General features: G+C 42.1%; 1 protein-coding gene across 3 annotated transcripts in view; it reads left to right on the plus strand.

Moving 5' to 3' along the window:
- GPD2 (glycerol-3-phosphate dehydrogenase 2) overlaps positions 1-24,135 on the plus strand; it is an 84,096-nt gene extending 59,961 nt beyond the window's left edge. For all 3 annotated transcript variants that reach the window (XM_083708034.1, XM_083708033.1, XM_083708035.1), the window contains 8 exons: positions 7,734-7,868; positions 8,946-9,121; positions 10,262-10,393; positions 11,455-11,613; positions 13,826-13,938; positions 15,421-15,499; positions 15,612-15,710; positions 20,153-24,135. In XM_083708034.1, coding sequence (XP_083564160.1) covers positions 7,734-7,868; positions 8,946-9,121; positions 10,262-10,393; positions 11,455-11,613; positions 13,826-13,938; positions 15,421-15,499; positions 15,612-15,710; positions 20,153-20,278 — 1,019 coding nt within the window. In that variant the 3' untranslated portion in view covers positions 20,279-24,135. The remainder of the gene's footprint in view (positions 1-7,733; positions 7,869-8,945; positions 9,122-10,261; positions 10,394-11,454; positions 11,614-13,825; positions 13,939-15,420; positions 15,500-15,611; positions 15,711-20,152) is intronic.
- The last annotated feature ends 1,045 nt before the right edge of the window (positions 24,136-25,180 follow it).

Consider the following 25,180-nt stretch of genomic DNA (forward strand, 5'->3'; position numbering starts at 1 on the left):
AATTAGCTCCAAGAATACTTATGGGTCTATAAACCATGTTCTTTTCATAAACTTTAAATTCCGGCTAATGGATTATAGCAAAAGCTTTCGTGGCTATAGGTGCCTGAGATGTTATCTTGAGTTGCAGGTATATATCGTATGCACACAGTTGCGGGATGTAGGAACAGACTTTAAATAAACAAGTTGGGTGGAAATGAAATGCTGGAATTTGGTGAGTATGTCCTACAGTGGTGATATCCAACCCATCCAGTTAGATGAACTCTGAGTCGCAGTGGAGCATCATTGGAACAGTTTCAGTAAAGTAGGTTAGGCTGAAAAATAGGATCACTTATGGAGCTCCATGACTGAAGCTGATTGCTTCGTTCCTTTGGTGTTTTCACACACAATGCAAAGGGCAGGTGTGCCTCCCTAAATGCTAAAGATGTACACCTGCCCTTTGTACTGCAGCAAGCATCAGTGTTGCTTAGCTGTTGTGTAAAAAGTATGAAGCAGTTTTGTCTAATGATCTGAATATGGATTTGTTAGATCTAATTCCCCCCCTCTCCCTGACTATGGCACCACATCATATGATGGTCACATACCTGTTTTCACATGCCCGGGAAAGTTATTCAGAGACATGTGACTTTTGCTCGATGTACCTTTAGAGGAATAGGGTATGTAAGAAAGGTTAAGTCAATTATTCCAGCACAAACTACAGTTCATGGCCTGGCACAATCACAAACATAAATTAGAAATTTCTAATTAGTATTTTAAATGATAAATCAGACACTGATTATATTATATAATAGTATAGTATAATGCATTTCAATATCACCCCAGATGTGCAAGCTCACCATATAGTTAGGGATGCATTGAAAGCAACTGCTGGGGGTTTTTGTATAGCAACATCAGCAAGAAGACAAAAAACCCCATCATCATCATTATCATCATTTCTTATTGATTGAATTTATATTGAATTTATATACCGCCCTGTACCCAGAGGTCTCATTATAAATATTCAGGATTTGGAAACCCAACATAAAAATAGGAGATATTCAGCAATTTTATCAATGTGTGGAATTCTAGTAATTGTATTTATACCTTCAAAGAAGAGTATTTAATCCACATTAAGTGGTAGGATTTGTAAGAGGTGAGTGTAGCTGCTAGCTTTCAATAGATCCTTAGGCATTAGAGAAATAGGAAGTCTCTACTTTAGCTGTGATTCATTTTCACCCTGCATAGCTTGATTTTTTAAAAAAATAATTACAAATCCGCCAGCAACAACTTTCTGCTGTATTCAGCTTCCTTAGAATGATCTAAAACTAGATCATCCCCGCCACCCATCTCAACAAGGGGAACACCGGGAAGCTAAAATGGCACACTGTTTGTTTAATATAGGTCAGAGATAGCCAATATGGTGCCATCCAGATATTTTGGATACAATCCCCATTGTCCCTGACTATTGACCCAGTCTGATAGTTCACAACATCTAATGGGCACCATATTGGTTATTCCTGTTATAGGACATTGAAGAGTCTTCTGATAATCAGCCAACTGGAATCTGATTTGAGTATTGAGATACACAAGAAGCTTCAGATTTTCATTACCAAGCCCCTGAATCATCTAGTCCTTTTAAAATGATTCTATAAAAAGGCATGAACTCTAAGTTGCCCTTTGTACGTGTTGACAGAGGCTGAATATTCATATTCAGCAACCTCCTCTCCACAGACTGAAAATTCTAGATTGCTTGTTTGTTCTTCCTTGAAATGGGTAATTGATAGTTCTGTTATTGTTGTAGCCATTAAAGAAAAATGGTCTACTGGAGGGGGGGGGAACCCCTATCATTAGGTCCCTCGTGCAGAAATTAATAAAAAGCTGTGGTTTGTCAGGCAAGGTGGTTGGTTACACTAAGCTGCAGCTTGGAGAATTGATTAAGACAGGATTTTTTGCAGGGCAGTTCTGCCGAAGTAGTTTTCTTGAGCGTTTAATTCTTTTGAAAGTAACCAACCTGGGTTGCACACTGTTTTTCCACATGTGTAATTAGTCGTGTTTATAGATTGTCTGTTAGAGAATTAACAATTGTGCCGGCCGTATCAACTCACTGCAGACCTGCCTTTTTGCTGCCAAAGACAGTGGCAGGGTTATCAACTTACACAGGCTTGGATGTGTTCCAGCTGTTTAATTATAGTGTCACACATGCTGCTTTTTTCTAGTTTCATTAATTTATAAATGTAATATGGTATCTTATTTCTGTGATTAGCACTTCATTCTGGTGGGTTAAACATGCTGGCAGAACAACATTGATTTCTCAGATCTCTTCTCTGTTCTTTCGGGATATTTTTACAAGGCATTATTGATTTTTCTGTTAACACTCCTGTGAAAGCAGTATCTTAAAATATGTAACCCTCCCCCCCCCCCACCAGACCCTGACACACAAGCCTTTGTGTAAGATTGCTTTTATCCATCGTTAAGTAAGAGGATGAAATTAGTTTTACAGACTTTTGCTTTCATTTAGGGGAGGTTAATAGTAAAACATCTGCTCTGTGAGTGAGAAGGGAGTCTTGAGGTAACATTATGGTCTTTATGGTGGCCGGGTCCTTTTCGCTTTTTAAAGGGTCACTTGGGTGCTGTTGTTGGATAAACAAGATGCTGGTTTTTGCTTTGGAGGTGTCAGGGTTATCATCCAAGCAGCGGTTGTGACAATTGAACCAAAATGTACGCACGTCTAGCATAGCACTGCTGATTGTGCCTCTGAGGGCTAGTTTAGGCCTTTTTCAAAGTATAAATTGAAACATGAGAAGCTGAAGAACTGTGGCCAAAGACTGTAAAAGTACTTTGATATTTAAAGTTTGTCCAATAGAGCTTCATGCAACACATAGTTAAACTGTTATTAGTATTATTTATTCAATTTATATATAGTGGTACCTTGGGTTACATACGCTTCAGGTTACATGTGCTTCAGGTTACAGACTCTGCTAACCCAGAAATATTACCTCGGGTTAAGAACTTTGCTTCAGGATAAGAACAGAAATCGTGCAGCGGCACCACAGTGGCAACAGGAGGCCCCGTTAACTAAAGTGGTGCTTCAGGTTAAGGACAGTTTCAGGTTAAGAACAGACCTCTGGAACGAATTAAGTTATTAACCCAAGGTACCACTGTAGTGCCCTTCATCTGAAGTTCCCAGGCTGGTGTACAATTTTGAAAACATAATTTACATAGCATAGTAATTTTAAGAAAAATCACAGAAAAATAATAATAGCGGTCTCCCCACTTTTAAAAGGCCATAGATTATTGAGTAGCTCACTCTCACATGAGTCATGACCACCAACTTAGATGAATCGATAAATTCATGGAGGAGAAAGCTAATCCATGGCTACTGGCCATGATAGCTATGCTTTGCTTCCACAGCTGGAGACAGCAATGCTTCCGAATGCCAGTTGCTGGAGACCACAGAAAGGGAGAGAACTCTTGTGCTCAGGTCCTGCTTGTGTGTTTCCCACAGGCATCCGGTTGGCCACTGTGAAAACAGGATGCTGGGCTAGATGGGCCAATGGCTGGATCCAGCAGGATCTTCTTAGGTTCTTGTGACTTCTCCAGGACTCTGTGTGTGCTTGATTTTGAGGTCAGGGCTCCTACAAGATTTGCTGATGTCCACGTGGAAATAGCAACTAGCTGCCCTGGGTGTTGTTCATGGAAAGGCGGAATATAAATTTGACTACTAAGTACTAGTAACAGAGACTAGGGCCCTGCGGGAGTTGACATCTTTCCGCAGGGCCTGCAAGACAGAGCTGTTCCACCAGGCCTTTGGCCAGGGCACAGCCTGACCCCCTCCTTTGGCAATCCTCACAGAACTCTGGCCCAGTGGTTGCCATTAATCTAATTGGAATTAATTTTATAATGAAATGATTTTAGAATGTTTTATCATTTTACTGTTGTTAGCCGCTCTGAGCCTGGCTTTGGCTGGGGAGGGTGGGATAGAAATAAAATTTATTATTATTATTATTATTATTTAAAGCTAATGTGATCGGAGGCAAGTGCAATATAACTGTTGATCAGCAGACCATCATGCTTAGTTGCCTAAAATATTTTCTTCCTCTTTTGAGACCCAACAGTGTTCCTTTTTTCACAATCATGGTCTTTCAATATTGGGTTAATTGCACATACTTCATTTTTTTCATTGTAAAGCACATACATTTTATTCTGACTTTCTTCCAAGGAGATTAGGGCAGCTTAAGATTTCACACCCATTTTATCTGTGCAACAGCCCTGTGGCATATGTTAAGCTTGAGACTGGGAAAGTGACCGACTCAAGGACACACAGTTTCATGATAGAGCAGGGATTTGAGTTGTCTTATTTCTAATACCCATTTTTACTTTGCTCCCCTGGCTCTAGTGACATTTCTGTTGTGTGTTCGTTGGGTTTGTTCAGACCTTCAAACCATTGCATCAGTATCCTTCATATTAAGGGACATGGGCCGATGAAGGAATAACGCATAGGAAGAAGCAATATGCAAAAGGAGCCTTCATAAAATTTGCCAAAATTCTGCATTTCTTCCTTCCCTTTTTGGAGGGTAAAGGCTCTTCTCAGTTAGGAGAACTCTGTATATATTTGTATGTGAATGGGGCAGAGTTTTGTATTAACTACATATGGTATTGAATGCTTACAGTGGCAAAGCTGTTCCCTCACCCCACTCACCTTGTATATTATATTGCTATAGCAGTCATTCTGTGAACTGGCCCTTGGATGGTTGTGCTTTGATATGATTTATTATTTTAAGAAAAGTCCTACAGCGTTTTACAGCCTTCCTCTCTGCTGGAAAAAGACCTTATGTGGGGAGACATTGGGCCATAGTGTAGAAACTATATATTGAAACTACCTCAATTATATTGTCAAAATAAATGACACCTTCTGTGATATTAAGTATGAGGCTCTACGGTTGTTCATTAAATCTGCGTTTCTCAGCTTCCATTGGGAGTTTTCCCTTTTAAATCTGGTAGAAGGAAAAACTGCACGCTCACTCGCCTGACTGCCATCCTAGGTTGGAAAACACTGAAGCAAATCTGTTGATGGGTTGTTATGCCTTAGTCCTTCCTGAAGCATATTGAGGGTAACAACAACAACAACACTTGCTGTGTGCTGCTTCATTTTGTGTTTTTCGTTTTGGACCAGTGATGTCAGGTTATGTAGTCTTATAGAACATACTTCATCTTCAGATTCCTGTCCCACTTTACAGTCTACTGTAGGCTTGCAAACCTGTTTTCAATAGAAGCGCTAAGAAAAATACTTTTTGTAATTAGAGGCCCTAGCAGTGAATGTTGAGTTAGATTAAACGTTTTCCAGGAAATAAAACAAAAGAAGGGAAGTGTGCTCTAAAAAGAGAATAGATGCAATGATAGTAAACTATAGTGCACATAAAATACTTCGTTATAAGTTTAAAACATCTGTGGCAATAGTCTGTTCACTGGACACAGCTACAGAAGGCAATAAGAGGTTGTCATTCTGTGTGTGTCTCTCTCCCCCCCATATATATATCAGGTTTGCTCCACTTTGGTTAAAGTTCAATTTACATTTGTGTGACAGTGCTTACCTGTTTTTATCCTCTACCCTTTCTGTTCTGGTGCCACTAGTGATCACAATCTAATGATCCTGTGGAGGTTATAGCTGTATTGATAAACAGACAAAGAATTTTTATTTATTAGTCTCTTTCTTCCCAGAGTGACTCAAAGCGACTTACATTAAAACCAGTTTAAAAGAACCAATAAAAAAACCTAAAAACACATCCATACAAATAAAAGGCATGGCTTACAGATCCCATCTTACTAAAACGAGGCCATAATGCCGCTTTTCAAATTAAGGGCCAAAAGCCTGGATAAAGAGAAAAGTCTTTTCTGGGTACCTAAAAATAGATAAAAATGGCACCAGGCATGTAATATTTACACAAGAGGGGAATCCCCAGTGAAAAGGCCCAATCCTGTGTCTCTAGCCTCTGAACCTTCCATGGAAGGGGGCACATGAATTATCACAGAGTCTGGGGTGGTTCATTTAAGGGAGAGGCGGTCTTTGAGGATCTGGGGTCCTGAACTGCATAATTGGTCAAATGCTTGTTAGGCAGATAGAGCAATTATAGCCAGTAAATGTTGAAGCAGCCGGAGTATTTATTTTCATTTTATTTGTTACATTAATTCCCCTTTAAGAAACGGATGAATGGCATTGTAGTCGCACTGGGTCAGTTGAGACATATCATTTCCCCATCCTCCAAAACATGGTTTCAAGGGTTGGGATCATGCTGCAAGCTTGCAGACTTCCTCTGGTTAAAAAAAAAGTATTAACACATAATTTTAACAATGCAATGAAGCGGTCTAAAGGAAATGATGTGCACAATGCAAAATTCAAGGAGAAAGTAGCTCATTGCTGAGTTGGATTGGGAAAGGTAAGGTGTCGTGTTGCTTTCAAGAGAAGTATCTGATAAGACCCACTGATGGAGGAGGGTCCCCTGATGACAAGTGGATAAGTAAAGTGTTTTGGTGCTTGGCCACAGTGACATTTTCCTGACCCTTTTAAGGTGGTCCAAAAGGAAACAGCGTAACCTGAGTACTAAAAGAAATAATAAATCCGTAAGTGTGAAAACCGATGAATTTTAAATTTCCTTGACCTCCTTCACCTATGCAGAGCCCCTCAGAAAATCTGCCTTCCACAAAATGCATTCAGTGAATGACTACAGTGTTCTTTCCCAAGGTTTGACCAGATAAAAATATGGTGAAACTTTCGAAGCCACTCAACACAGTCATTTTGTGCATGGCTGGCCAAGCTCGGTTTGTCTGAATAGTTCCAGGCATGTTGTGTTTTTGCACTTGGCTACTTAAGCCACAGTACTAAAAACACAGTAACTTTGAGGTTTGCCCAAGCATATAGATTATCTGTTCTTCATTAGCATAGTGCAATTTGGAGTGAAAAAATGAGCAATTGGATTACTTGGAGTAGGTGTGTTATGTCAGAAAGCAAGTTAGAGGCAGGCTTTTTATCATTCTGCTCCTAAGAAGATAAGCAAGTTGTGGTTCTAGATATTCATAACCTCTATCCAAGGATGTGAATAGTGATAATACCAGCAACATGGCTTACCATGCTATCCAAGTATGGCCATTGTATATATGTTTCTAGGAGGACCAGAATCTTAAAAATGATCATGGATGTTCTCAATATTCTATTAAGCTTGAAGGTAATAAGACACATGTATTGTGCTACATGTTGTCGTGCCAAAATCTAAAGTTAACTTTCTAATTCCCTTTGGTGTGTGTCAGTATAAACTGCATGTGTACTTAGCTGCTTGTCTACTGTAGCATTGTATAGCAGAATATGCATGCTTTTGAACGGCTGTGGGAACAGGTTTTTATAATGCCTTTGTGATCAAAAGGTTTCATGATGTTAAGACCTTGGTGGTTGTTAAATTTTGACATCTAGGAAATATTTCTGTGTGATTTCCATTGATGCAAACTTTCATTTTGGGTAAATTAGACTATGTTTTCACCCCCCTTTTCAAAAATGAGTATACACTGCTTGAACATTAGTCATTATTGAATCAAAAGATGCAGTTGTACCTCTTTCTTCTTTCTTTACCTTTCTCTCATTAACATTTGTGGAGCTGGCAATATTATTTCTCCAAGATTACATTGATGGCATATTTTTAAAATTATTATTGTTGTTATTTTTAAAATTGTTGTTCTGATGGGGTTTCTTTTTTTCTTTTCAACCACAGTGAGGAGAGGAGATGTCTTGGCAGCATGGAGTGGGATTCGTCCCCTAGTAACAGACCCCAATTCTAAAGACACCCAGTCCATATCTCGGAATCATGTCGTGCATGTTAGTGACAGCGGCCTTGTGACTATAGCAGGTACCAGACCTTCACTTTCAACCTGAGATGCTTGGGTGGGGGGAGGGGGATGAAATGGGTGAGGTGGCTGGGTTCTGCACTTGAAAGAAGCAATAAGTGGAAAGGCTAAGCCACCCTCTTCCAGCCAGCACAACTCTTGTTTTGTTTCAAATGGCACCCTCCCATTACCTTTTGGTAACAGTAAATATTTGTAGACTACGGTTTGTTAGTTCAGTTGTCTTAGCATTTTAGAAGGGAACAGGCACTGGCCTACAAGTGACTTAAATATAAAGGACTATGCACACTGCACACCTCAGGTCATTAGTAGCAGTACCAGTCGTACACCAGGTGTATCAGAGACCCATCCTCATCTCTCCCTGCCAGCTACTGATGTGAGCAACAATCAGGTCTGGGTCAAGGCACAGGAACATTCTTCTAGCAAGACAATAAGCAATAGAGGTGCTTCATAAAGCAACAGGCAATCAAAACACCTGTGTGGCATATTCGCTGGTCCCAGGCACTCAATTCTCCCCATTATAGAGCCTTTCCAACTCAGCGGTTGCACTAGCTGCAGCCAATGCAAAGATTCCGACTTATGCAATGGGGCTTTCCTTCTGCATGCACCCAGCACTCCCCCCCCCCCCAGATCTGCTCAGGAGAACTCCCAGAGCAGCACATGGGGAGAGGAGAGGGGAGATTGTTCTGTTGTGCAAGTGGAAATGTTTGCACCGATGGAGTGATCTCCTTAGCACTAAGTTGAATGCAACACCAAGCCAACCTGAAAGAGCTTTGCTCTGACCTTAATAAACTGACAGGCTTTTTTAGTCATTGAATTCTTTATTAGTGAATCGATCATTAACTTTAATGACCTAGCACTTGGTACCGAGTGAAGTTAGTCAGATGCGTAGACTGCAGTTCTCAGTTCTGAAACAATGGGACTTTTCGAGGGAGAATAGTTTTAAGGGTTGTTACATGGGATTTGTATTTGATTGTAACCTGACTTTGTACTTTAGAAACCCCAAACCACAAATTGTTGAGGTAGATAGGAAGTGGCGGATGCAGGGTGCCTTCAGTATCCTTTTACATTAATGTTTCCAGGTGGGAAATGGACAACCTATCGCTCGATGGCAGAGGATACAATTGATGCTGCAGTACGTGCTCACGGCCTGCGTGCGGGTCCCTGTAAGACAGTGGGTCTCTTCTTACAGGGTGGAGAGGGTTGGAGCCCGACTCTTTATATTCGACTGGTTCAAGATTATGGACTTGAGAGTGAGGTGAGGCTTGTGGTGTGATTTCTTTTTAAATCTTAAAACTTTGCCGCAAAGAATACGACATCTTGGATCTGGAGAACTGTGAGCAGAGGGGAACGTTATTTTTATTTCACAATACTTGCAGCTTGATTGTACTAAAACCCCAAAGCAGTTTACAAAAAAGGATCTTTCCTAGGCCTCCATGGCTTCCTGCAGCCAGCCCCCAAGCTTTCTCGAGGGTTTCTCGAGGACCCAGTGTGGGCTGGGTTAACTGCGGAGGGGCTGTTGGAGGAAATTACCCCATATCTGGTGGAAGCATCTTCTGTGAGCAGAGGAGTGTGTGACTTCCATCTCACTCGTCCTCTGGATACTGGTGTTGGTAGGGACCATTGCCCTGCCCTACTAACTGATCCAGGTGTTGCCACTACAACCAGCCTACGAGTGTTCAGAGGGGCCACATAGGAAGCAAAGAAGGATGGAAGAGACTGGAATGAAGGCCAGGAATGATGGAGAAGAGGAGGAGAGGGTGCAGCGGGAGAAGCTAGAGTGAGGCAAAAGGTTGGGAAGAAAGGGAAAGGGGCTTCCCTTCTCTCACTCAAAATGCCTCTTATTTTGGCCCTTACCTAATTCAAAGTTCTTTGTTTAGATTAAGGATTTTTTAAAAGAGCACATGCATCAAATGATTAAAAGCCAACTATAAATGTTGTTTAACTGGGCTAAATTGAGCCCTAATCCATTATTATTACTACTATCATGTCTGTTGTTACTATTCTATGCTCTGTAAGCCCAATTTACACAATCCCAATTTTGATCAGTGTGCGCACGCACACGCATCCTGTCTCCTAACTGTGACAGTCGAAGAAGCCTCTTGGCTTCTCGGTCCCAAGTGAAGCTATTCTTCAAATGTGACGACAGTAGCAGAAACCTTGAAGCGTCATTAGTCACTGTTCCATTGATACATGCATAGCCGTGTTAGTGCTAGCCTAAGCGTTCCCAGCACGAGCCGTTTCCTCCCACCCAGCCCTCATCGGATGCCGCCTTTGGCCTATTAGTTAACAGGCCACAGGAAAACTGTCAAGGGCAGCTCTGTCTAGATGGAGCTGTATTCTAGGAAGTGCCGACTGATGAAACAGTTCTTTTTTTAACCCACTCTTGATCCCGTAGGTGGCTCAACATCTCTCAAATACATTTGGGGACAAGGCCTTCGAAGTGGCAAAGTTGGCCCAGGTGACCGGGAAGAGGTGGCCTATTGTTGGAAATCGCCTGGTTTCTGAGTTTCCTTACATTGAGTCTGAGGTATGACAGTGAGACCCTTGGTTGTCGTATTGCTTCTTTCCTTCTCCTCCCCACCCCAGTTGTATTTAAATGCTCTGCTCCCTTGAAGATGCTTATTCCACCTACTGCCTGGTGACATCAACTCACAGAGGTAGCACTATACACAGCGAAGTTTCCCCTGCCTCATCCTCCCCACACTTCTCCAGTTGAAATCTTGGCTCTGCCATTAGGCAAGCCAATATCAGTCCCATCTACGACACCAGCGTGATAAATACTGATCTACCTTACAGGGTTGTTGTTATTATAGGCAAAGTGCTTTTAACATTCTAGGTAACTCAAATTGTCCTTCCCATTCCCCATAGGGGGGGAAGCAGAACAGGGCTGCCGGTAGGAACTGAAGAGGGTGGTATGCTTAGGGAGAAGCAAGCAGCAGGTGGAATTCTGTGTACGCGTATGAGCTAGAAATGATGTAAAGCAGGACAGGTTTTACAGTGCAGTGAGATAAGCATGCGTTACCTGCTCGTGTGTCTGCACATCAAGCTGCTGTCAAAGGCACGGCTGCAGTGGCCAGTCAAAACGCTGGCAATCATATAAGGATCCTGGGAATATTAGGAGGAACAGGCTCACGGCATGTAGCAGTGTGCAAAGAGTACCTTGTAAAGTGCTGATGGTGGAAGATCTACTAGGGTTAGGAAGGGATGGCAGTTCTCTAAAGAATATTTATACCTATGGATGACTCTCTCCTTCCCTGCCCAAGAGAACGTGAAGTATAACCTCTGAATTTCTGGGTGAAATGTGTTTTGATCAAATGCGATACCAAATGCACCTCTTTTTAATCTGAGAAAACAAAAGGACAGAGGACCATTGTAGTGTAACAAAAGTTCATCTCAGTAGCCTAGAATGTATGCTTTCGAATCAGGGTGATGGTGGGTAACACCATCTTGAATCACAGTCTGTATACATTACATTACATTACCCTCTTTCCCTTTTCTTTTTAGTATTGTAATCTCTCTGTCCAGAGCCAGGCTATTGAACTGAAACAGATCTTTGAGCGCTCTCTCTCTGTGTCTCAAATATTGTAGATTGAGTATGCAATCCAAGAGTATGCCTGCACTGCGGTGGATGTGATTGCTCGCCGCACACGCCTGGCCTTCCTGAACGTGCAGGCTGCCGACGAAGCCTTGCCAAGGATAATTGAGATAATGGGGAAGAAGCTCAAATGGAGCGAACAGAAGAAAAAGGTACAAGGGCGAGCCTCTAGGTTCGCAGCAAAAGGATTGCAAGACCCTTCCCCAAGAAACTCATGGGCATCGGCAAATGAGCCATAGTTGCTTGGGATGTTGTTTTTGTCAGGGTTGTCAGAGTTGTTGGCCTGTGGAGGTTCACATCCCCACTAAGCCAAGATGCTCGCTGGGTGACTTCACGCCTGTCGCTTTCTCTCAGCCAAACCCTCCTTGCGGGGTTGTTGTGAGATAAATGGTGGAGCAGACATGTGTACAGTGGTACCTCCGGTTACATACGCTTCAGGTTACAGACTCCGCTCACCCAGAAATATTACCTCGGGTTAAGAACTTTGCTTCAGGATGAGAACAGAAATCGCGCAACGGCAGCAGGAGGCCCCATTAGCTAAAGTGGTGCTTCAGGTTAAGAACAGTTTCAGGTTAAGTACGGACCTCCGGAACGAATTAAGTACTTAACCTGAAGTACCACTGTTGTTGTTGTTGTTGTTTAGTCGTTTAGTCGTGTCTGACTCTTCGTGACCCCATGGACCAGAGCACGCCAGGCACTCCTGTCTTCCACTGCCTCCCACGGTTTGGTCAAACTCATGTTCGTAGCTTCGAGAACACTGTCCAACCATCTCGTCCTCTGTCGTCCCCGTCTCCTTGTGCTCTCAGTCTTCCCCAACATCAAGGTCTTTTCCAGGGAGTCTTCTCTTCTCATGAGGTGGCCAAAGTATTGGAGCCTCAGCTTCACGATCTGTCCTTCCAGTGAGCACTCAGGGCTGATTTCCTTAAGAATGGATACATTTGATCTTCTTGCAGTCCATGGGATTCTCAAGACTCTCCTCCAGCACCATAATTCAAAAGCATCAATTCTTTGGCGATCAGCCTTCTTTATGGTCCAGCTCTCACTTCCATACATTACTACTGGGAAAACCATGGCTTTAACTATATGGACCTTTGTTGGCAAGGTGATGTCTCCTTTTTAAGATGCTGTCTAGGTTTGCCATCGCCTTTCTCCCAAGGAGCAGGTGTTTTTTACTTTAACTCCTTGGAGGGGTGTGTGTATGTGTGCACGCGCATACACATATGCACAGACACGCATGGGCACACACACCCTATTCTGGTTGGGCCCAAACCACATGCTATGTTTACTCAAGCGATGCTGCTAAAATATACTCCCTTTGGGGACTGATCACCCTCCCTGCTGTAACATTTGGAGGTGCTCACCTTCTTCCCAGAGTTCCCTTTCCCCCAAAAGCCATGGTGGAGAGAGAGGAGATAAACAACATGACCCAGTCCACATGGTGAGTACTGCAACTCTTGCCGTAACTACTTAGACCTGTTACTGAGGGCAGGTCGATTCCTGCCCCCATGGCCTTCCTGTGGTGCATGTAGTTTGCACTGGAAAAAATAATGTCTTTCATAAACGTGCTTTCTCCCTCCCTGCTGTCCCCAGTAGCTGTACTACATGTGCTCAAGGAGTTCCAGTATCTTGTTTTCAGGCCTTTTGAAGCTAACTTACTTGCTATGGAAAACAATATTTTGTCAAAGCAGGATAGCTGGTTTCATCTGTAAGTCCCTACTTCCTCAAAGGAGCAGAGCCTGGAAAACACTGAACGTGGTCAGGCACATTGAATACAGGGGCAGAACAGCAAGGAGCAGAAAACAGTGCAAAATGAAGTTTTGGAATGGGAGAGGGGATTTGAAGATTCCCAACTAGGGGCTGCCTCATTGTCCTGCTGCCTGAAGAGAGTAATCACAGCAAATGCCAGAAGCCCTCAAAAATTGGATGCATTAAAGCCTGTGTCTCACCATTTATTGTAGCTATAAGATACCAGCATTAAATTTAAAGGCCATCTCTTGTCCCTTTCTGTCTGCAAGCACAAGTCTTGCTGACATCGCTGCTAGTTGCATGTGTGGATTGAGGGCACGTTAGAGCCTTTAAAATCTTTACATTGCACGTCTCCCGGAGTAATTATCGCTTGATAATCAACACTTGTACAACCAAACCAGTGATCTAGCTGAAGCATGAAATGCTGCCTAATCTTAATTACCTTGTTCACCTTTAAGCACTTTTTGGTCATCAACTGCTGATATTCCTCTAAGGACCAGCAATTATAATTAAGTGAAAGGAGCCAGTAAAACATTACAGCAAAGAAGGAATTCGGAATGTAAATATTTGCTGTTACCCTAGAGTTGAGACACTGTGTGCTGCTCTCTCTCTGTATAGGAGCAGCTTGCAGAGGCGAAGAAGTTTTTGTACTACGAAATGGGCTACAAGGCACGATCAGAGCAACTGACGGATCGCAGCGAAATCACTTTGTCCCCAGGAGATATTGAGAGGTAAATACATTGTGCAAGGTAGTAGTTGCTGTTCTCTGGGGTCTAGACAGAACTGCAGTGGGTAGGTGGCAAGTGTTAAGAACAAAACCCCCAGCTGTGCAAGCTGGGCTGAGATGGCAGATCCTTTTATTTAATTTTGCTGCCATTGTACGTGATCTTTCTTTGTGTTTATTTGCCACGTTTGAGGCTGGCTTGAGGGGTGCATGGGGTGTTAGGGGATGGGTAGGACCTCTGGTGGGGGATACATTGTGCTCCTTCTGGGGTACTTTGTCCACCTTTGGTCCCCACCCTGCACTCAGCTCTCACCTGTGGCTCCTAGAAGCTGTCAGCGTGTGCCAGTGCCCACACTCTTGGAAATGGCTTTGACTGGTCTTTCCTTCTCCATGCGAAAACGGACTCCATGGATGAGACCAATAGTGGGTCCAGCGGTCAAGAAGGCAGTTTCTGCATGAGCTGTAGAGGGAAATGGTGGGCAGATGGGGCTTGGCAACCTGGGAAGGTTTCCCATCTAGGCGAAGGCAAACTGATCCTAAACCACCACTGCTTTGTGGGATATCTTTGGGAGAAGGAAGATTAAAGAGCCCTACATAAATCAGGAGTGGAGTCCCTAGGATGGTTGGATGGCATCATATGCACCTCCTTCTGGCAACTCCTGGATCACATCAGCAAGGCTGAGAGGGAGGTCCTGTCATCTGGGCAGCCCAGGACCTCCATCTACACTGCCTAGACTTGCGCCTAGGGGAGGTCACTTCAGCTTGATCTCACCCCCCAGAGTACTCCGTTGTCTCTCAAGACAGACCATTAGGTTGCCTTGAGTGACTGTTGGACATTCCCTGATTGGCTAAGAGCATCGGGCATAATTATATCTCTGTCTTGGCTCAACACCTGTTGGGTCTGTGTAGGACACTGCCTTGTGTATTCAGATGATTAATCCATCTGGTCCATTTACACTCTCTCTCTACGCTGACTTGTAGTGGCTCTCCCACACTTTTAGGCCGGGGATGAGGAACCCCTGTGGCCCTCCAGATATTGTTGGGTTCCCACTTCCCATCAGCCCCAGCCAGCAGTCAGGGATGATAGGACTTGTAGTCTATCGACATCTGGAGAGCCACATATGTTTCTCATCCCTGCTTTAGGCAGACATTTTCCCCACTTCTGCTACCAAGATTATTCAACTGGAGATGCCGGGGACCAAATCTGTGTGTTTGTGTGCAAAAGTATGTGCTCTACTATTGAGCTGCACCTCCTTCCCCAAGCTGACTGAATCCTGGCAGTACTTGGTATGGTAGAAGGTGGTATGTTATGGCATTAAAATGAGGAAAGATTAATAGTGTTGGTGACAATAACCGTGGCACTGTCTGATGGTGGAGATTTTGCAAGGAAGGAGGAGAACATCCCCTAGATTTAGGTTGGGCTTCTTTATAAAACTGCTTTTGCTGTTTGGCATTATATAGCTGTTTCCTGAATTATCCAATTTTGCAGATATAAAAAGAGATTCCACATGTTTGATAAAGATGGCAAAGGCTTTATTACCATAGTGGATGTGCAGCGTGTCTTGGAGGTAACATTTTACTTACCTTAAAAAATACTATCAAAATTGCCCGACGTGCTATTAATAATGTTTTGTTAATCCAGGATTGTGGGTTTTTTCTTTCTTTCATAAACTTTTATAGAGCATCAACCTTCAAATTAATGAAAGAGCACTCCACGAGATTTTGAATGAAGTAGATCTGAACAAGAATGGGCAGGTTGAACTCAATGAGTTTTTGCAGGTAAGTTGGTTCCTTTTAAATATGTATGATTGTTATTATGCATATATTTTATATGCAAAGTATAGCATGACAAGAAGGGGTGGGCAGGCAGCCCAAGCAAGCTAGAGGGAGGGGGTAGCCAAAACAGGCTGTAGCAGCCCCCCAGCTCCGCTGGCTTCTTTGTCTGCCATCCTTGTGGGCCCTGCCCCTGAGATCCAGATCCCCAGGCCACTTGGCACCACCACAGTGGCACCTCGGAAGTCAAACGGAATCCATTCCAGAAGTCCGTTTGGCTTCCAAAACGTTTGGAAACCAAGGCGCGGCTTCCGATTGGCTGCAGGAAGCTCCTGCAGCCAACCAGAAGCTGCAGAAGCCCCATTGGACATTCAGGTTCCAAAGAACGTTCACAAACCGGAACACTCACTTCCGGGGTTGTGGAGTCCGGAAGCCAAAACGGACGAGTACCAAGGCGTTTGGGATCCAAGGTACGACTGTACTAGCTGCTCTCATCCTCTGAGGCTGGCCTCATAATCCACTGCTGCCACTGCTTGATTACCATGGAGAGTGACAGAGAAACAGGGCAGGGAGGTGGAAGACACCCAGAATGTAATTTTAGCCTATGATCTGGCTGTCACATAGTGCAGGCAGGTAGGCCTTGAAGTCAAGGTCTCTGAAAAGCATTGAATATTTACCTTTTCATCTTAGATTTTTGTCAGCAAAATGCTGTTCCTCGGTTGGGCAAAACATTAAATCCTTTGTTTCAAACTTAGTTGTGTTGACTCCTTAGGTTTCTTCCTACTCACCTCTGCAGTTTCTCCCTTTTAAAAAATTGATCTCCAGCCTACTTTCCCACTTAACCAATTCTAGTAGACTTGGCTTAAATTTAAGCAGGCAAATTTTCATGCTCAGAGTTTGTCCATGCTCATAACACTGACTTGTATGGAGACTGATTAAATATTGATTTAATATTTCTCCTGATTATTTAAATTAATGAATTTACAGGATGTTTATTTGTTTTGCGCATGGGCAACATGTTAGATGCCACTTAGTCTACTGGTGAACCAGCCCAGTGTTGCTCACATTGTCCAGCATAAGGGCCATTGGCCCAGGACATGATTCCTTCTTAGTGGTCCAATGCTGAATATAAATTCAGATTTTTTTTGCTCTTTTCAGAGGCTAGCTGTATCTGTGATTTTGTAAACCATTTAAATGCAGGTTAGAAGGATGTTTGCTACATAGTTGCCAATGGTTGGATAGACGCATTTTCCTTTTTTTAAAAAAAAACATTCTTTTTTTGTTCCAGCTATAAGATAGGGATGGAGTATCTTGCATATTCTCTCCCCATCTCATTATTAAACCTATTTAAAAACTGAAATTCAAAAAGAGGGGAGAAGCAAAACAATATACTCCCCTTCCTATGATAAAAATACTAAATTTGTGCTATTGGGCTGTAAATAATTCGACATCTGCCTGACACATGGATTACTCCAGGATCACATACATGCCATATTCAGTTTCCAAGCACACCTGCATTGTTAAAATTTGTGCACTCCATCTTTCAATTCTCTCTCTCCCCCCCCCATGTATTTATTTTAGGGGGGCACCCACCCACCCACCCACCCAGACTCACAGCAAGGTATGAGAGACAGCTTGAGATGGGGTGGGGGGGGTAGGGTATTGCTCCAGACAACAAGTAAATCACTGCGATCTCTCAACCAGCGTTCATCTTGCTGCATGTTTCTTTGCTTGATGAGTCCTTTAGCACACGGTATAGCCTTTCCCTTAGCCCTTGGGGTTTGATGTGTGAAGGGAGAAGCTTGTGTGCATGGCCCCCTCCTTCCTTCGCACGGCCGATTCCCTCCCCTGTTGTAGTTAGGAGTATCCGTAGCCTGCCTGCAAGCAGAATTGGAACCCCAGTTTTTGAAGTCTCTTCTCATTCTTGCTAGCAAGCATAGTTAGCGGAGTTTTGCTGAGTTCTAGACATTGTGGCAGTTCTAGACGTCGTTGCCACGAATCAGGAAGTGGAGGAGAGTATCAGCACACAGGAGGTGGAGGAGAAATTGGCTAACACAAGCCTCAAGTTGTGTGTTTGCCTTGATGTTTGAACTCCGCCACTTGCATATCAATTGGCCTGTGAATTGCTCCCTTATCCTATAAAACCAGAGGGGAGAAAATTGGTCTGTGGTTTTGTGGGTGCAGAAGGTGGAACGTAGGAACACATGTGTCTTTAATTCCAATGCTGCAAAATACACAAGCTCTAAAGAGGCTTCTGAAATGCATCTAGGCATCCATTTGACTCCTTTCATACAAGCAGCAGCTTATTTGTTTTCCATTGCCAGCCAGGTTTGTTTTTGTAGAGCCTTCCTTGGTCAGGTTTTTCAAATGACTGCCAGGTCCTTCCTGCGCAGTGGCAATGATGAATGCAGAACATGAGATAAATTAATGCTGGGGATTTTGGTCAATGTCAGCCCTTTCTTCACTGTGTCAAGTTAAACAAACAAGATCAAGGCAAAGGAAAATGGTAATTGTCTCTCTCAAGATGGGTTGCAGATAAGAGCACTGTTGAATCTAAATGTGGAAATTTTCACAGGTTGAGTCTAGCGTATTATATACATTTTGTGTGTGTATGTATATTCTCCCCCCTTCCACACATAGTAGAATAAGTTATGTGAGTGCATTTATTTATGCAGAGGTTTAAAATAGAAAATTTGCCTGTAATGTAAATTACGTTAAGGTGTTCTTTAAAAAAAATAAAATATACTCCCCACTCCCAGCTAACATTACAGTTTCCCCTTTCTCATTTATTCTCAGGCTCCAAAATTAACAGGATTTAATTTTAGATTTTGAAAGTCTTATTCTGTATTGGTAGCACTTTGATTTCATGGTTGTATTTGTTTAAAATTTGGCTTGTTTTGTCAGATGAAATAGCTTATCCTGCCGTATGCTATTTGTGATTTTTTTTTAAGGGACCAGCTTTATTGTGCTTTTCACACTTCAGATATTTAGGGGTGCGTGCTTAAAACCATTTAACACAGATTTGCATTTTTCATTTAAACCTCAAGCCTATCTTATCCCAAGTACTTGGGCCAGGCAATAATACCAAACAAGCCAATAAAACTAATAATTCCTATTTAAAATATAAAATGCGATGTTTAATTCATATTGTTCTATACCAGTTTCTCTCCTGCCATCCAGAACAGAGCCTGTAAAAAACAAGATCTGGTTGCCATTTGGGGAAATATTCATAATTCAGGACTATACCAGTTTAGAATACAGAGTAGGGGATCTCTTGTTTGACATTGCCTCTATGCCAGGCAGAAGGCTTTTTGTCTAGCCACCTCCCTGGTGTGCTATCTTTGTAGGTATGGGGTGCTTTTCATATACAAACACTTTGGGACAGGTGATTTCACAGTGCATGTATTCCTCAGTTGGCATTGACCCACGTGGATATAATGTATTGTCATCACAAGCAGGCGGGTAAAAAGGAGAACTTCTGCTCCTCCAAAGGAGTAGGTCTTTTCATTTATTAGATACACATGACGATGCTTTGAATAAATAGGATGATGAGTGGCCTACTTCTGTTTTCTTCTTCGATACCTGTTTCCTAGATTTTTAAATCTCCAGGGCAGGGACATATCCTTCTGTTCTTTGAAAGTACCATGCTCATGGGTGATGTTACTGTTGCGGTTGCACCCATTCGTGTTAGCCTAGTCTTTCAGATGCTTCAACCTGCTTAAACACCATGGCTTTTCTCAAGTAGCCAGAAGAGCTCCAATGAATACTTGACTGCGCTTGCTTAGGCAGTCCAATGAGTTAACATAAAAGTCAGAAATAGTCATCTCTATATATACCTTTATCTATATGTAGATATATATATATATATATAGCTATATATAGATATCTGTGTGCACATACACACATATACATACAGAGAGAGAGAGATGAATATCCTGGAGGAATTTCTGATTGCTCAGAAAAAGGAAAATTGGCCAAATAATGCCTTGCACATTGTTCATTCATCTCTGCTTTGGCCCTAAAGGAAAAAAAAGTCAGAGAAGGAAAACGAGAGTGTGGCTTGTAGCATTTGCTGTCAGGTTGATAATTGTGCGATGCAAGCCCAGCATAACAAATAGGGCAGGAAGAGCAGTTTTCCAATTGTTCTGTTGGCTTTCTCATTGGAGTAGCAACAAGATGGAATCGGAACACTATTAAGAGAGCATGCCCACCAGTGGTAATATTGAAGATGCTGTGCTCATCTTCTGAGGTGTGGAGGTTGGTGACACAAGAGCGATGCTTCTCAGTGGTCTTCCACTCTGGATTTTGAGAGTGAAGACTGGCTCTACTTCAACACAGAGTTTTGTAATGTGTTAATTTTTGCTCGTGTGTTAAGATATTATTTTTTAAAAAATCTACATTTCTAAATGAATGAGTCTTCTCAATCCTGGTGTTTGTTTGTGTTTTAGCTCATGACTGCTATTCAGAAAGGATTTGTCTCTGGAAGCCGTCTAGCTGTACTTATGAAAGCTGCAGAAGAGAACATCCACCAGCGTGATAGGATTTCAGTAGATCGGAGTGGTGGCGGTCTGTGAGTTTTGGGAACCCTCGGCTGCAAAATGGTGGATCTCGTGTTGCTGCTGAAAAACATTCCAGTGCTTTCAGATGTGTCCCGTTTCCTCTGCTTTATCTCTCTGGCATTGAGCAACCGTACGGAAAAAACACTGTTGCAGTCTCCTTACTTAACAGTCTACTTTTGCAGTCCTTAAAGTTCTACTACCATTTTGACTTTTGGCCTCCTTAACTGGGTATATGTTTCTGCTTTCTGCAGAATCAGTGGTGGACATGCATTTGGAGTGAGGGAACTCTGCCCCCAGTGCCTTTTTCTGGGCAACTCCTGGGGGAACTGCACTACACCTTGGCTGCCCTTGGGGCCCATGGCAGGAGATCCAGGTGCAGTTTCATTCTGCCACCTGAACTGGAACAAGAAAAAATCCTTTTCTACCTTAGTAAGGTGGCCCCTGGCTCTCTTCTCCTATCTTGCTGCTTTGATTTGGCAGAAGTGGAAGGTGCCAGCATGCCTTTAGTGTCTTATACGTCGGCTAGTTTATTAAACTTCTGGATTGCTTTTTTTTTTTCTTTCCTTTTAGGAGAAGTGTGTTGTGCTAAATATTCATCTTGTTGCCTAGAACTTTGGGGATGATTGTATTATTATTATTATTATTATTATTATTATTATTATTATTATTACTGGTATTGCAAAGCTATTAAAGCATGCATGTCGTTAAAAAAAAATGGAGTGATTTGTTGTTGGGGAGAACAAGAGTTCTCACATCTGGATTTCCCATTGAATATCGCACAAAATATAAATGTATGTCCTGAAATTGCCATGATAATTGTGTCCAGGTTGGAGGACATATTGAGTTCAACATATTTAAGTCTCATTGAAACTAGTGGGGTGTACTCAATTATGTCCTTCACCTGTGATTCACCAGGTGAATTTCTGAAATCACTTTAAGACAAGCATAAGTTTAGAAGCACAACACAAGATTATTATGATCATTATTTAAATGGTGCCTATTATGCCACCATGGGAAAACGCAACATTATGGATGGACGTTTCATCCCTGTTATTTCTTCTATAGCAAGTGGAAAAGTTTGTGGTGCATATAGTTGGGTTTCTTGTGAAGTTTATATAGTGTTTTTAATGCCAGTATCTCAATTTATTGTTCATTTATGGAGAATACACAAAACAAAGCACAAGCTGAAACTATTCTAGCATCTCAGCATGTTTTGCTAGAGAAACATGGAGCTGGATTTCATTTAATTATTATTAAGGTAGCCTGTTTGATTTTGGGCACGCTTTTGAAGCATGGGTTTTCATTTATCTTTTGCCTTCCAATTAAGTGGGATAATGCCACTCAGGTCACTTGGAAGCTTTCTTTTTGCTGTCTGCAAAATAGAGGGATGGTATGCAGCAAAGAGAAAAGTTGACATCAAGTGAGCCTTTATTTTGATATCTCTTATCTCCAAGGGCTTTTACCCTCATGCCAGTTTTTTTATTTAAGGGATACTCCTGTAAGAATTGACACGGGAAAGCTCTGCACTATTTTAATGGCATGTCAAGATCGTTTTCATCATCATTATTACTCTTATCATCATTATTTATTATTGTTAGTTTCATCCCCTGAGTGATGCAAAGAGGGCATCCCAGGGAACAAAATGTAGGAATTGGCCCTTAATAGCATGTAGATGTAAGAAGGGTTTTTGTGCGCAGGTATTTTCAGTACTGGCATATACCGCAGGATCCTTCTAATGGACCATGGAACTATCTTAATATTCCTGCAATGCCATCCCCAAACCTCTCCCCTGGCAAAAACACTTTTTGAAGGTGTAGAGGGCGTTTACTGCTAGGAATAGCTGCAAGTGTATTAAAAGTAACCCGGCAACTAACTTTTAGAAGGATGCATTCACATTTTTGCATGTAGAATTTTTTTTTCATTCTCAAGGTGAAGGCAAAGAGCCGCAATCTAGTAAAAGATATTTGAGGGCAACGGTCTCAATAGCCTGCTGTGAAATTCCATTCAGACGTTTCTTTTTGCCATGATCAAGGTCCCTCAGACTTACTGTTTTATATGTTGGCAGTAGCAGGAAGGAAATGGAGAAGAAACAGATTTGTCTTGCTTTTAGACCCTGAGCATTTCAGATAGACTTGAAACACGTGACTAAAGCCTTTTGTATATTTGGACATTTGAGACGTCTGTCTCTGAGCACAAAGGGTTATTTTGTACTCTAGGCTGCTTCCCCTCCACACCACCAACACACATTGGGCTGGTTTTTTCATATCTGTTTTCATCCCCTTATATATGTGTATGTGCATCTAGTTTGGGGGACATGAAAAATCAGCACCAACCATTAATTGAAAACTTGCTTTCCCACATATTGCAGAATGTGGGGAAATGACTACCGTATTTTTCCGTGTATAAGACTCCCCCGTGTATAAGACGTCCCTTATTTTTTTGGATTCAAAATTAAGAAAATGCACTATGCACTCTCCGGGTATAAGATGATGCCTTATTTTAAACTTCAGAAATTTAGGGGGAAATGTAGTCTTCTACACGGAAAAATACTGTATGTCCTCTATTTGCACCCCTAAAAGGGTGTGTGTGCCAATATTTGTATATAATCAAAGTAGCATTTTAAAATTCCACACCTTCAGACAAAAGAACATCTGCTATCATGTTCTCTCTCTCTCTTTCTCTAACCGTTAGCTTAGCAGTAGGCCTTTAAGCACTGAAGAGCAATGGGTATCCAAGCCATGTTACTTAAGACCTGTCAGAATGAAAACCTCAACACAAAGTGTTTTCAAAATGCATATAAACCTTTATATGCACATTAACAGAAAGCAACACAGGCTTTCCAGCAATGTCTAGTTATGCCAATAACTTTAGCCCTATCGGGGCATCATGAGCTCCTGTTTTCAACAACACAGGAGCATGGAGCAGGCAGCACCATGTACCGTAGATTTGCATCTGATGTCATGTGCTTCCCCCCAAGGCCTGTACATACAGCACAACACTTGTGAAAACTTCCTCAGAACCTTGATTATGATGGGGTGACCTTCATGCACATCACTATGCTCATGAATGGCCCTTCCCTACAGACGTCGGTGGGACTCCCTGGTGTGGTTCCATTCCTTGCTTCCGTAGCTCTTTAGCCTAGGCATAACTCTCCTCACCGTTTGCTACCAACACGTCCACACCATGAGCATGCACTTGTAGTAGTGGAGGTTCTTTTCCTTTCTTCCGTAGTTTTATAGTATGCACGTTCCCCCATTTTGGGTTGGATCTCTCTGAACGTCTTTCGCTTTGCAACGCGAGAGTCACATGTGCGCCGCTGCTTTGTACAGGAAGCGAAAAGTTATGCGCATCATACTTGACTGATTCAGTCAAATGATAGGTGGAGAATTACTTGATTGGCACGGTGTTCTGGATTTTTGTTGTTGTAAGTTTGGAAGATGGTCACGTGCGGGAAATAGAAAGCACGTGCAGGGTTTTTACTTTTCCCAGATAATAATTCTGTATAATGCCACAGTGTTCCAAAAAGAAAGCCAAAACAATTAACAGCAAAGCAGCCCTGTGGTTTGGTGTGTGTGTATGCACACGTACCTATATGCATACATATACATATATACTTTGCCGCATGTTTTTCCATCTGGCACTTTTATGTATTGTGACGGGTTATTGTTCAAGATTGGACTGTTAAATACTGTGTTTGAGGCTGGGTTGTCATTTTTATAACTGTCTCTGTGTTTTATTGTCATTATTTATTACTTTTGATATACAGAATGAGCTGCATGCATTTATAGAGCAATAAGAGGATGTATTTAATGTGCCTTGTTTTTAACTGAATAAGAACTGAACACATGAATCAATAAAACTGATTAAAATGGTCCACTCGCTGGCATTTTGATGTTACCGGCAGTTACGGAAATAAAGTTGATTAGTCTTGAACTATACCCCCCCCCTTCTCTTGCGCCTCCCCCCTACCCCGCCGGTGGTTAAAAGTTTAAAACAGATTCTTCTTAAACCTCCAGTTTTAAGGGATAATATAAATTACTGGCCTTAACTCTGTGTATCTGGTTGAGCAAATTAGGAGTTAACATCCAAAGAAGCTTATCATGAGGTATTAATAGTAGATGTCCATTTTGGAATACAGTAGAATATATTTTCATTGCTACCATGGAGGGCTTTTCCCCTCTTTTTTCTCTCTCCTCCCCACACTGTGAGGTCAGAAAATGGCAACAGCCCACAAATTGTTACCAGGAAGGACTTATTTATTTATTTTGTTTCATTCAACCCAAAGCTCTTCAGGCACCATGTCCCCAGCCCACACTGATGAATTTTATCATGACTAAAATCAGTAGGAATAAATGGAAAAGATTACATAATCCATTTTGATCATCTTGCATGTCAGGTTAGTCCAGAGTTGCCAAGTGCTGATAAATGTTCTGAAAAGAGAGGGAGGGGGGGAGCTATATATTTTCATTGACAGCAAATCAGCTAAGCTGTTTATAAGTTTTTAACGCATTAAAAATAAGAATCATTCTCATATCCTTTTATAGTCCCAAATTTACTTTTGGCGCATGGGCTTTTTCAGATTATGGTTTTTGTTTCTTAAGGTTTGCTGTCAGAATGCATTTGTTTTGCTTCGTCATGTGAATGCTCTGTGGTTGGCGGCTGGAACATTATGAAATGTTTAGAATCAATGCATCTTGAGCACATAACTGCAGCCCCCCCCCTTAAAAAAATATGGTTGTGTAGGTGATGTTTTTGGAGACACGTTCTTCCACCAAAAACCTCAGAGCCTGCTACCTTCCTTATGCTCAAAAGCATTAATGCACCTCTACCCCACATCCTTGCATGCGCTTTTAGAGGGATAGTTGCCCTCTCCACAGAGATAGATAAATGAATTCATAATAAACCTAGTGAAAAGGA

This window comes from Podarcis gaigeae (genome assembly GCF_964106915.1).
Source record: "Podarcis gaigeae genome assembly, chromosome: 1".
Lineage (NCBI taxonomy): Eukaryota > Metazoa > Chordata > Lepidosauria > Squamata > Lacertidae > Podarcis > Podarcis gaigeae.